This window comes from Artibeus jamaicensis, unplaced genomic scaffold (genome assembly GCF_021234435.1).
Source record: "Artibeus jamaicensis isolate MK-2021 breed Jamaican fruit bat unplaced genomic scaffold, CSHL_Jam_final scaffold_461, whole genome shotgun sequence".
Lineage (NCBI taxonomy): Eukaryota > Metazoa > Chordata > Mammalia > Chiroptera > Phyllostomidae > Artibeus > Artibeus jamaicensis.
The window spans coordinates 14556310-14570420 of record NW_026522045.1 but is presented as its reverse complement, the minus strand read 5'-3'; the positions used below and the strand labels follow the sequence as shown (position 1 = coordinate 14570420).

Genomic DNA, 14111 nt, shown 5'->3' with positions numbered 1-14111 from the left:
TGAATGAAGTTCAGGTTGATACTTATAACATTGTACCTTTTATTATAATATGCTCCTTAGATGTATATCTGTTAGTTTATGCAAGGATTAATTAGTCCTGTAAACTTTTATAACACCTTGCTGTGATTCTAAATTTGCTTCAGATGGGCTTTTAACCACACCCGTAACCTCATCTATCTTGTGACTTGTGGAGTCTGTATCCAGGCTGCTGGCTGTTTTTGAATCACCTGTGTAATTTTTTCAGTGTGCTTGATTCTTAGACCGAAAGGGACTTATTAGAGACTCCAATTAATGCCTCTATAGGGGAGAGTAGGAAAAAAGAGGGCCTGTGATAATTGCCTATGATAATCTATTTCTTGAGAAATCATATTATTGGTACGTACCTGGAGTTTCTCCAATAATGCTAATGCAAGGATTGTCCCAGCCAACTCTTAGAAGGAGATTGTATAGCATGGCTTTGAGGAGGTGGGGAAGTAAGGCTGAAGACAGGAACTAGCTTTAGGCTTGCCATTCCAAAGGAGTGTCTGTTTCTGTGGAAAACTGTCTAAGCAAGAGTATTATGTGAAACTGAGCAGGTAGAAACCAGAAGCTGCCTTCCACATTGATCTCAGGTATGAAAAATGCTTAGTATAGTGGTTGTGTTCAAGAGCTCTGGCAGAAGACTATCAGGATTCAAATCTAAATTTCACCATTTATAGTCTGTGAGTCTTGTGGGAAATTGTTTAATTTCTCTATGTTTCAGCTCCTGGTCTTTAAAATGGGAATAAAAAGAGTATATACACCCAACACTGACTGTGAGTATGACATGAGATAATGTGCATAAAGTGCTTAGTACAGGGCAGTACTTGGGCTGCTGTGAATGCTGAAGAAGTTGTAGGAGGTATTATTGTTATTGCAGATATTATGACTGTTGTAATTTACACTTTGTATATTAGACAAGGTTTAACTGGAATCATATCTGGTAAAAATAAGTGCTTAAAGAAACTTTATTGAATTATTACTCTGACAAAAATGTTATGATGAAACTGTGTGGTGGGTTGATGGTTTGGTTGGTGTCAATAAATTGAGGAAGGTTTGAGGTGAAGCTTCTGGTAAGATAGGTTCATTTGCTAGTTAGAGGAAAGAGCTTAAGAGAGTGTTTTCCAGTTCTAAATCTGCCACAAATAAGTTGTGTGAGCTTGGACAGCTCACTTTTCTTTCTGGGTATTTTGTCATTTTAAAAAATAAGTAGTTAAGCCCTGGTTAGTGTGGCTCAGTGGACTGAGTGCCAGCCTGTGAACTAAAAGGTTGCTGGTTTATTTCCCAGTTAGGGCACAAGTCTGGGTTGTGGGCCAGGTCCCCAGTAGGGGGTGCATGAGAGGCAACCACACACTGATGTTTCTTTCCCTCTCTTCCCCTCTCTCTAAAAATAAATAAATAAAATCTTACGAAAAATAAAAAAATAAGGAGTTAAGATCAGGTAAGTGGTTGTTAACTGTGGGTTAGAGATGGGGAGTGCATCATAAACTGTTTTAAATCTTGTATATCTGCATTTCTACTCCCCATCTTGCCTTTGTCCTCATATCCTCCCCACTACACCCCTCTTGTGAAAACTCTATCCTTTTTGGTAATCATATAACCATATAAAGAATATAGCCCTGGCCAGTTGGCTCAGTTGGTTGACTTATCATGCCATCCACCAAAATATTGTGGGTTCTCTCCCCAGTGAGAGCACATACCTATGTTGCAGGTTTGATGCTCGGTTGGGGCATGTATGGGAGGCAATTGATATGTTTTCCTCTCACATTGATGTTAATCAATCTCTCTTTCTCTCTCCCTCCTCCCTCCCTTCTTCTCTTTCCAAAGTAGTAAACATATCCTGGGGTGAGAATTAAAAAATATATAAAGCACATCATTGCACTAGTGACAATTCTGTAACCCAACAGCCAAGGAAATAATTGCCTTTGTGTTCATTTGTATGAGAAAGTGTAGATGGGAGCCTGGGTATAATTCAGGAACTTCTTTTATGGGCTTACAGATAAACCAGGAAGCCAGCTACCCCGTTTCTGGCTTTTGCTTAGGTATATTGAGCTGATCCAAGAAATACTACTTGATAGCTTGAGTCAAGCTTCATTAGCTTATAAATAGAATAGAAGCAAGTGATTTTTAACTCTTTATTTAACATTTATGCTATACATGATATAAGGGTATGAAATATTTAAGGACAGACTGATAGGTGAAAGAGGACTTTAAAGTTTGTGAGCATTTTAAAGGAAGCCAGATTGCCTTAGTCTTTATAGGTAATATTAATGGATTTCTCTTTGTCAAACCCATCATCTTGGGTCCAAAAGTGACTAGCGTGTTTATCTCAATCTATGAGAGAAGCTCTGTGGAAGGTCTGTGGTCTTATGTTGACCAAACCTACCCATTACTTATAGATGCTTTAGAAGGCAGCAATGGGCTGGCAAGTGTGTAGGGAGGAAATCAGGAGAGATATTTATTGAACCTCAAAGAGAAATGGCATCCTCTTATAATTTTATGAAGCATACAACATAGCATGGTGTTGATTCAGCCTACTTAGTTAATTGAGAGAAGACAAATATTGGAGCCCCAGAGGAAACGCTTTTAAAATCCTAAGTCAAACATGTGGGAATCAGCATTGGAGGGTGGAAGTGCATTGGATTGGGAATCATATCTCTGTTCTCTCCTAGTTTTGTTATTAACTTGCTGTGTAATATTAAACAAGTTTGAGTTTTACTTCTCAATATGTAAAGAAGGATTGGACAAGCATTGTCTCTAGTATACTAGCTGTCTTCAACAGCCTGATCCCAAGATTCCATTATGTAATAATTGAAGCCTACCAACATTAGAACATTATAGATTCACCAGGTAGGATAAAGAGGGTGGGGCAGGGAGAGAGGGTTTTTATGCTCAATTAGTTTACATAGAAGAAAAGAAAGGTTGTCCCTGAATGTTAGGTAAGTGACCTTTAATCCTTAACTTCCTGTGAAATGTTGGTTCCAGGATTATAGACTAAAGAGCAGTGTAGGACTTCAAGTAAGTAGTGATTTTTTTTTTGAGAGTGTCTTTCAAAATTTTATTTATTTATTTATTTGTTTATTTATTTATTTAATTGTTACTCTATTACAGTTGTCCCAGGTTTTCCCCTTTTGCCCTCCTCTGCCCAGCCTACCCCTCACTTCCGCAGTCAATCTCCACACATATTTTTAACTGAATTTATCAGGATGACCTTTGTTAATAAAATTTTATGGGTTTCAGATGTACAATTCTATAATACATCATCTTATATTGTATTGTGTGTTCACTATCCCAAGTCATTTATCCCCCCTCTACCATCTTCTATCGCCCCCACCCTATTTCCTTGTAGTACTCACCATACTGTTGTCTGTGTCTATGACGGTTATATATTTTTTTGGCTTAATCTCTTCACCTGTTTCACCTAGCCCCCCAACCATCTTCCCCTTTGACAGTTGTCAGTCTATTCTCTCTATCTATGAGTCTGATTCCATTTTGTTTTTAATTTATTTTGCTTATTAGATTCCACATATGAGTGAAATCATATGGTATTTATCTTTCTTTGATGAGCTTATTTCACTTAGCATAAAATGCTCTTTAGGTCCGTCCATGCTATCACGAAGGTAAGATTTTCTTCTTTTTATGGCCAAGTAGTATTCCATTGTGTAAATGTACTACTGCTTTTTTATCTACTTGTCCCCTGGTAGGCACTTGGGCTGCTTCCAAATCTTGGCTATTATAAATAATGCTGCAATGAACATAGGGGTGTTTATATTCTTTTGAGTTAGTGTTTCAGGTTTCTTTGGATATATTCCCAGAAGTGGAACTGTCAAAAGGCAGTTCCATTTTTAATTTTTTGAGGAAATTCTGTACTGTTTTCCACAGTGGCTGCACCAATCAGTATTCCACCAGCAGTGCACTAGGTTTCCTTTTTCTCCACATCCTCTCCAGCACTTGCTTGTTGATTTATTGATGATAGCCATTCTGACAGGTGTGAGATAATATCTCATTGTGAAAGGAGAGGGGTTTTTTTATTTTAATTGAGCAGGTATGTGGAGAAGTGAATCCTTTAAGTTTTTATCACAAAACTAGCATTCTTTAAGGATAAATAGATGATTACATTGTATTCTGTGGCAGTGAAGTGCTGTTTTAAGAAGGGCTACTAAATTCAGATTTGCCCTTTAGAAAGGTTATTGTTGCTGTATGTGGTGGAGAGTGGTTTGGACACAGGAAATGCTGATAAGGAGATCCTTGATGAAAAGATCCTCAATTTAGAAAGTGGTAGTGATAGGTGAGAGATTAGATGGGAGAGAAAGAAGTTGAGGAAGACTCTTGGGTTTCTAATTTGGGCAATCAGGAAGATGATGATGCTGTTTACAGATATAGGAAACATAGGGAAGAGTGAAACAGATAAGAGAGTAGAAGATGATGATTTAATATTTATGAAGAAATGGAACTGAATTCTAAATGGAACAAAGTTCTGAGTTATCTGAGGTTTGGTGTAGGTTCTGAGCATTTTAAGTAGTCAGATAACTTTAAAATATTTTATATTTCAGAAAGGAGTATATGTATCTGTGTGTTTTCTTCATTGATAGAGGAGAGGATTGCTATGGAGATTACTGATGTCATATCCCTCCCCCAAAACCAGTAAGAACTGGTGGGTGTGGCTCAGTCTTCAGGCTGAAGGCTACTTAAGTCATCCCATCCTGGCTACAGCTGTGATATACAGAAAAGTGTGGGGATGGGGCTGGTGAAGGGATACTGTTTTTTTGTTTGTTTGTTTGTTTTGCTTTGTTTTTACTTTTAGGAGAAAGATGAAACTGTAATCCTCCCTTTCCAATTATATTGATTCCAGACTTGATTCTTTCTTTGTTCATGGTTCAGTGGGGCACAATTTTCCCAAGTCCTGGTAGAAAGCATGCAGAGAGTTCCCAAATGTATTTTCAATTACATTTAGTTATTCAGTTATTTGAAGTAAGATCAAGTTAAAATGTTGTATTTTTTTTAGAGTGGAAAATTCAAGGTATTAAATTTTAGAGAAATGGATTTAATTCATTTGGACATCAGATGCCTACATGTCATTATTATTTGCACAGCATTTGGCTCTACTTTGTCTTCAAACGCTGAGATAAAAGGTAAACCAACAATGAGGTAGTTTGAAAATTAGGGATATTAACTGTCTTTTGAACTTGACCTAAAAAAAGTGCATGACAAATAGATGGATTGTTATTGTAAGTAATTCAGGAAGTCCATGCACAAAAGATATGTTCATACTAGTCAGTGCCATGTATAAGGTAACTGATGATAATAAACATTTTGTGGGATAAAAACCAAACTGAAAGACACATTGTAAATATTTTCTATAGTCTCTATTCATTTCATAAGTAAATATGTTAATTATCTGAAACATCACTGCCTGACACCCAACTAACTGAAACTTTCCTTAATTCCTATCATTAACTTTTAAGACAATTAGATAAATAAAAAGCATACAGAGATTTAAAGTAAAACTTAAAATTAATTACAGAATTATTAAATTATGTCTCATGAAGTCTTCTTATAACTGAAGGTAATTAGAATGTTGCATTTGACAAAGATTTTTAACCATAAAAGTTGAAACAACAAGATTGTCATTTCTTCCCCAAGGCAGGCTTTCTTTATGTGTACATGAGGATCCTACATCAAATTACTACTTGTGCCACAATCTCTTTCTGTGGGTCCTTTTCCCCTCACATCAGTAAGTGTTATAAAGTATTAAAATGAACAACAGGGCAGAAATGAGAGGAAATTATTGGCATAAAGACAACATGAGGTTTGTAGTATAGTACTACTAGCCTTGCTAGTGGGAAAGTTTATAGAATATTTGTTTTCGTTGCTTTTTAAATTATCAAATGGGGTCACCATTGCCTCCTACTGCCTCTTCGCCCAGAATAAAAGGAGACATTTCCTGATGTCATTCTATTCAGCTACCTGCCACTTCTTGAGTATTTCCAAAGAGTGACTCTGGCTTGCCATACTCTAGGGCTAGTTCTGAACTTTAGTTTACTAAAGGATTTAATTAACCAGACTAGGCCAACAAGATCTGCCTATTCCCCTAATTCTTAAGGCCTTTAGCCATAGCAGTTATATTTTATATTTTCTATCCCTTTTTTGTATGTGCTATGCTATAAAATGGATATTGTAAACACTGAATTGAGACTGGTCCTTTCTATTAGAGAGATTTGTATAATAAAGTGTTCCAGTCCTAGACTAAATTATGATCTGTATGACCACAGAGATAACTCCAAGTGAATTTCTTGTTTCTGTGAAAACTTATGACCTTGCTAGGCAAAGTCACAATTTGCATATGTGATTTCTTAAGAAAGGGATAACCATATAGTAGTAATCCAATTTTTAAACTACTTTATTGAGATGTAATTTTCATAGCAAAAATACTCATGCTTTTAAAGTGTACACTCATGCTTTTAGTGTGTATTGTTCAGTGGTGTCTAGGATATTCATGAGGTTATACAGCACCACCAATATCAAATTCTAGAATATTTGCATCACCCCAAAACCAAACCCCATATCCATTTAGCAGTCATGTCTCATTCTCCTCCCCTTCCAGCCCTTGGCAACCACTAGTATTTTCTGTCTCAATGGATTCACCTAGTCTAGATTTTTATGTAAATGTAATCATGCAATATGTGGTCTTTTCTACTGGTTTTTTTTTTTCATTTAGCTTATGTTTTAAAGATTCTTCATGTTGTGGCATATATCAATACTTCATTACTTCTTGTGGATGAATGTCCCATTGTATAAATATACCATAATTTATTTATCTGTTCATCAGTTAATGAACATATAGAATTAATCTAGATTTAGCCATTTTTGTCATTAAATACAGGAAAAAAGTAAAAATACTTTGATTTTATTTCAGTTAATCCTCCTCAAGATTTTGAGATTGTGGATCCTGGATATTTAGGTTATCTCTATTTGCAATGGCAACCTCCACTGTTTCTGGATAATTGTAAGGAATGCATGGTAGAATATGAATTAAAATATCGAAACATTGATAGTGAAAACTGGAAGGTAAGTAGAGCATGCAGTTGTGACATCTGAGTGATTATTAGGAGTTTTCTTGTGATTACTGATGTCAGTGTTCACTCTAATTCCTGTCTCTCAATAGCTATTGTTAAGATAAAACAAGCTGCCATAGCTGCTGCTTTTTCCTATGCTTACTGTCACATCTGTTTTCAGCCCATCCAGTATTAAGACTACTATTGGAAGTATAGAAAAAAAACAAGCAAAACACTCGGTCTCATGGAATATGAATTTGAAGAGTGCTTATACATTTTACCATATTTTATAGTTACTTATATACCTATCTATGGGTCTTATATATGCTACTAGACTGTGAATTTTTTTCTTTGTGGGAATCAAGATTTGTTTATCTTTGTACTCACTCCATGGAACACAACATAGTTCTTTGCATATATTTTAGTAAATCGAATTATTAACTATTTACATAGACAACAAGCATGTTCATTCAAAGATTTGTTGTACAATGAATTTTTTTACCTTTCTAATTTAGCTAGGTAGTTTCAAGGGACACTTCTTTTATTTTTTATTTTTTTTAAACTGACCCGAGGACATATTCATTGATTCCATAGAAAGGGGAAGGGAGGGAGAAAGAGAAGAAGAGAAACATCAATATCAATGTGAGAGAGAAACATTGACTGGTTACCTCTCCTACTGCCCCTTACCAGGGACTGAACCTGCAACTCAAGCATATGCCCTGATTGGTAATCAAACCCTCAACCTTTCAGTTTGCAGGACGACACCCAACCAGCTGAGCCACACTGGCCAGGGCTCAGGAAACAATTCAAATCAAACATTTATTGAGCAATTTTTGTTCCTAGCACTCTGCTAGGCATCAGGAATCCAAGGATAAACGATATGTGATTTTAGTCCTCTAGGATTGGGGTCCCCAACCTCCAGGGCTGTGGACCAGTACTGGTCCTGGCCTGTTAGGAACTGGGCTGTACACCAAGAGGTGAGCTTGAATGTAATGCACTTAAATCATTCCCAAACCATCCCCTTCACCCCATCTGTGGAAAAATTGTCTTCTACAAAACCAGTCCCTGATGCCAAATAGTTTGGGGACCACTGCTCTAGGAGCTCACAGTTTGTCTTTCTCCAGTTACCTCCAAGATTTTAGTTTATATTATTCTTGAATTCATATGACATTTGAAAGGTGATAAATCATTTGCCATGTGATATGTGCATGGTATGTGAAAATTATCTCTTGATTTCAAGTAGCTTATAATGTAAATCTGCCATAGAGACTTTTCCATAGAGCCTTTTTCTCTTCCAGATTTTTTATGGCATATTAAGATTCAAATGGTCTCATCAAATGATATACAAAAGTTCTGCCAGAAATATAACTGAGCCATTGACTGTATCAGATAATCATGAGTAATTTCTTAGCTATTGGGAACTCTCCAGTGTATTAATAATTTATTAGCCTTATTAATGTAGTTTATGATACCATCACTGTTTCTAAACCTGACTCTGTCTCATGTTTTTATCAAACAGACCATCATTACTAAGAATCTACATTACAAAGACGGGTTTGATCTTAACAAAGGTGTTGAAGCAAAGATACATACACTTCTGCGAGGACAATGCACAAATGGATCTGAAGTTCAGAGTTCATGGTCAGAAGCTACTTATTGGACATCACCTCAAGGTTTAAAGAAACCTTTCCTTTCATATTTAATGTTGTGAGAACAATATATATAGGGAATAAGTCTTTTAACATTTATACATGAGATTGCATGCACAATTGAAAGTATGGTACAAAAAGAATCACTTTTAGGAGTGGGCAACTGGCCTTTTTGAATTGTTTAAATTAGCAAACCTATTTGGTGAAACCAATGTCTTATTTGATTAATATAGTTTCCAGTTTTGGCATCATATTAATAAATATGCCTGTGAGCATTTGCTCAATTTCTCAGAGCATTTTAGGATTATTAATTTAGTACTTGCATATATGCTTACACTAGTACTTACACTAGTAAATGAGCCCTCAAAAGTTTTTGATTTTGCTTGCCCCACTTACAGTGAAGTGATTCAATAACTTCCTTTTGGAATATTCTTGATTATGTTGATTGTTAAATTAAATAGAGAGGTAAAAAGAAATGAAAAAGAATTGTACAGTGATTTCCCAAGTGATTCATCACCATGCCTTTCAAGCATTCACAGTTCATTCATTCCTTTAGGAAATCTGGAAACTAAAGTGTGGGATATGAGTTGTGTATATTATAACTGGCAGTATTTACTCTGTTCCTGGAAACTTGGCACGGGTATCCATTTTGATACCAATTACAACTTGTTTTACTGGTGAGTATTTTTATAATAAGGATTTCTTATTAGGAAAATATCTATTAAAATTAATCCATAGAATGAGTAACTGAATTTTTGCTTAATTAAATTTATTGTATTTTTCAGTGTTGTACTTACAATGAAGTTGTTTATAATTATTTGGGGTTTTAAAGGAGAAGAAGTATGTTTAGGCTATGGCTTCTGGAAGGCTCTCTGTGGGTGATATAAGAATGCAATCACTGTTTTTATACTAGATTCGGTTTTGTATTATTTAAATAAATGAATGTATAACCTAAAAATGTTGGCATGTTTCATATTTTTGCTTTTTGAGAAAGCAAATGCCTATTAAAATTGGATCCTTTTTCTAACTTTTTTACCTTTGGTAACTATCACTGAGGCTTTTAAACTTACAGCCATCTCGAATCTTCTATCTCCCTCATTCCTTATTTCATGATAACATTGGTTATGTTCTGACACTCCTTTGCTAGGTCATACATCTGTTCTTTACTTCCCATGTATTCTGTAAGAACATGATTTTGGGCTCAGTTCATTTCACAACTGGATGATTGCCATACCTTCCCAAGTGAAGGTTTATTTGCTTCTCATCTCTCTCCTTCCTATTAATACTGCACACTGTAGTTAGATCCATCTTCCTAGACTGCAATATTCATATGCCACTCTTGCTTAAAAACCTCCAGTGGCTACTCATTGCCTCCAGGATAAAATCTAACTGCCATCCAGGTCTCTGCCTCACTGTGTCACTGCCTTTCCAATGTTACCTTGTACTATCACCACTATGGATGTTCCACTCTATCTAGACCGATTTCTACATTTTTATTCTCACTCATGTTATACTCTTTTATGCTTTTGTGTGCATTCCTATCTGAAATGCCCTATGGCTCTCTCTTTTATCAACTCTCAAAACATCCTTCAAGGGCCATCTGGTATTAAATTTCCTTAAATCTTTACTGATCACATCAATTTCTGCTCAGTTTTTCTCTGAACTATTACTTATTGTCCAGATAGCATTTAAACTTTTTGTCACATATATGCTTTCTTTCTTCTCTTAAATTGTTAAGAGATTGGTGGGGATGAACTATTTCTTATGTTTCTCTTGACTACCTCTGTGCTATACCTGTAGTGGACTATCACTACATATTTATTAAATTAATAAAAAAGATATATTTATGAAATAATAGAAAAAGTATGTTTCTCCCTGCCAGAGCTCTGCTGGGCCTCCAGGTCTGTGGCAAGCTGAGGACATAGGTCTCTCTTTTATAGGTTGGGGTTTGTTAAAATTGTCAAAATAAGGCCTATTTTAAGGGATACCAAGTGAAATTTAGATGATGGTAAGAGAGTAAAACTGATTACTATGCCTAAAAACAGTTCAAACCTAAATACAGGATGATAGTTTCTGTAACCAACAGAGATGTTATTTGTCAGATTGCTTATGTTCATAAAGAAGGAGATATGATATTCTGTGCAACTTATGCTCATGAACTACCCAAGTATGGTGTGAAGGTCAGCTTGGCAGAGTAGATTACAGCATATTGTACTGGCCTGCTCCTCGCTGGCAGGCTTCTCAATAGGTTTTACAAGTGGAGGTGGCTGGAGATGAATACAATGTGGAAAACATTGATGGTCAACCTGGTGTCTTCACCTGCTCTTTGGGTGCAGGGCTTATCTAACTAATACCAGAAATAAAGCTCTGGGGACCTTGAAGGGAGCGGTGGATGGAGGCTTGTCTGTCTCTCATAGTACCAAATGATTCCCTGGGTATGGTTCAGAAAGCAAGAAATGCAATGCAGAATCACATCAGAAGCACATCATGGGTCAAAACATTGCAAGTTATATGTGTTACTTAATGGAAGAAGATGACGATGCTTACTAGAAACAATTCTCTCAGTACATAAAGAACAATGTAACTCCAGACATGATGGAGGACATGTATAAGACTCATGCTGCTATATGAAAGAATTTAGTCTATGAGAAGAAGCTTTAAAAAGCAGCTTAAAAAAAGAAATGGAACAGTTTCAAAATGTGTATAACCCATAAGAAAGATTACATAGCTCAGAAGAAAACAAGCTTCCCCAGAGCTCAGAATAGGGTACTGAGAGCTAACAAACCAAACCACAATTTTCTATGAAGATTTTTCAGATAAAAGGCAATAAACTTACAGAGTAAGCATAAAAAGAAAAAAGAAAGAAAGAAAAATAAAAAGCATTAGAGGACAAAGTGTTACTCTTTGTGAGTTTTAGGCCCAAATTGTCATGGCATTTTTCTTTAAAAAATCATAATAATAAGTGATAAGATATAAGTTATTAACAATCTGAAGAACTGAGATCTAATTCCCGCTCTGACATCATTTCACTCAGGGATCTTCAGAAAGCAATTTCCCTTTTTGGGCTCTCAGTTTTCTCATCTGAAATTGGATATGCCAGTTTTTAAGGTCTAACTTTTTGCTCATTAATGCAACAAATATTAAACAATTATTAAATGCCAGTCTCTGTTCTACATAAAAAAGACAAAAATGTGAATAAGACAAAGTCCCTTCCCTCTTGTACATTGTATTTCATGTTTAACATAATTTTATCATCATCTTAGTAAAATAGTGAAGGATAAATATAGAGAATGGAAAATAAGTATATCATGAGGCTTCCCACTGACACAAAGTTAATCTATATATAAAGTCAAACCTCTGATCAGGTAAACTAACCAAGACACTACAATTTTGCAAATTTGGCTAAACTAAATACTTGGCATGAAGTCAATTGTGTAGAATCTAGATATTTGTACCAGCACCATTGATTGGATTGGCCAAATTTGTTTGGCCAAGTTAGTTTTACAAACTTTCAGTTATAATATAAATAAGCCACAGAAATGTAGTGTGCAGCACAGGAAATATAGCCAATAATGTAATAACTTTGCATGGTGACAGATGGTTACTAGACTTATTGTGATGATTGTTTTGTACACCTGAAACTAAGATAATACTGAACTAAGCCAACTATAATATTTTAAAAAAAGGCAGTATCATCTAGGACTATATAAATCCCTGGTTTTCATTTATTTATTTATTTATTTATTTATTTATTTATTTATTTATTTAAATTGATGTTCAAGTACAGTTTTCTGTCTTTTACTTCCATCTCATTTCCTGGAGGTTGTTTGTTGCTTTGTTTATAATGGCCATTCTGATCAGTGTAAAGTGGTATCTCATTGTGGTTTTAATTTGCATCTCTCTGATAGATAGTGATACTGAACATATTTTCATATGACACTGGATCCTATGTATGTCCTCCTTGGAGAAGTGTCTGTTCAAGTCCTTTTCCCATTTTTTAATTGGGTTATCTGTCTTCTTAGAGTGGAGTCATGTAAGTTCTTTGTATATTTTGGAGATTAAACACTTGTCTGAGGTATCATTGGGAAATATGTTTTCCCATACAGTTGGATCTTTTTTTATTTTAATACTGTTTTCTTTAGCCATGCAGAAGCTTTTATTTTGATGAGATCCTATTTGTTTATTCTTTCCTTTATGTCCCTTGCTCAAGGAGACATATCAGTAAAAATGTTGCTGCATGAAATACCTCAGATTTCCCTGCCTATGTTCTCCTCTGGGACTTTAATGGTGTCATGGCTTATATTTAACTCTTTTATCCACCTTGAATTTATTTTTGTATATGGTGTAAGTTGATGCTCGAATTTCATTTTTTGCACATAGCTGTCCAGTTCTTCCAACACCATTTGTTGAAGAGACTATTTTTACTCCATTTTATGTTGCTGCCCCCTTTGTTGAATATTAACTGAACATAGAGACTTGGGTTTATTTCTGGGCTCTCTGTTCTGTTCCATTGGTCTGTGGGTCTGTTCTTATGCCAGTACCAGGCTGTTTTGATTACAGTGACCTTGTAGTACAGTTTGGTATCAGGTATTGTGATCCCTCCTACTTTGTTCTTCTTTCTCAAAATTGCGGCAGCTTTTCAGGGGTGTTTATAGTTCCATGTAAATTTTGAAGTGTTTGTTCTATGTCTGTGAAATATTTCATCAGTACTTTAATAGGTATTGCATTGAATCTGTAAATTGCTCTGGGTAGTGTGGACATTTTGATGATGTTAATTCTTCCAATCCATGAACAAGGTATATGTTTCTATTTGTTTGTGTATTTCTTGATTTGTTTCTTCAGTGTTGTATAATTTTCTGCATACATATAATTTTACCTCCTTGGTTAGGTTTATTCCTAGGTATTTTATTTTTTGTTGCTATATTGAATGGGATTTTTTTCTTGATTTCTGCTTCTGCTGATTCATTGTTGGTATACAAAAATGCTTTTGATTTCTGGATATTGACTTTGTATCCCGCTGTTTTGCCAAATTCATTTATTATGTCAAGCAGTTTTGGGGTGGAGTCTATAGGATTTTCCATGTACACTATCATGTCATCTGCAAACAGTGACAGTTTTGTTTCCTACTTTCTGATTTGGATGCCCATTTCTTTCCTTTTCTTGCCTGATCACTCTGGCTAAAACTTCCAATACTATATTGAATAGAAGTGGTGAAAGTGGACAACCTTGTCTTGTTCCTGATCTTAGTAGAAAAGTTTTTAGTTTTTGCCCATTGAGTATGATGTTGGCTGTAGGTCTCTCATATATGGCCTTTATTATGTTGAGGAATGCCCCCTCTATTCTCACTTTGCTGAGTGTTTTTATCATAAATGGGTGCTGTACCTTATCA

At 35.4% G+C, this 14111-nt stretch overlaps 1 protein-coding gene and 1 pseudogene across 2 annotated transcripts in view; both read left to right on the top strand.

Annotated features, from left to right (window-relative positions):
• The window catches only part of IL13RA2 (interleukin 13 receptor subunit alpha 2), a 74897-nt gene that overhangs the window by 43169 nt on the left and 17617 nt on the right, over window positions 1-14111 (top strand). For both annotated transcript variants that reach the window (XM_053657514.1, XM_053657513.1), the window contains 5 exons: window positions 743-794; window positions 5024-5150; window positions 6935-7086; window positions 8593-8746; window positions 9279-9399. In XM_053657514.1, the coding sequence (XP_053513489.1) occupies window positions 5057-5150; window positions 6935-7086; window positions 8593-8746; window positions 9279-9399 (521 nt within the window). In that variant the 5' untranslated portion in view covers window positions 743-794; window positions 5024-5056. The remainder of the gene's footprint in view (window positions 1-742; window positions 795-5023; window positions 5151-6934; window positions 7087-8592; window positions 8747-9278; window positions 9400-14111) is intronic.
• Window positions 10652-11527, top strand: LOC119034552 (60S ribosomal protein L5-like; annotated as a pseudogene).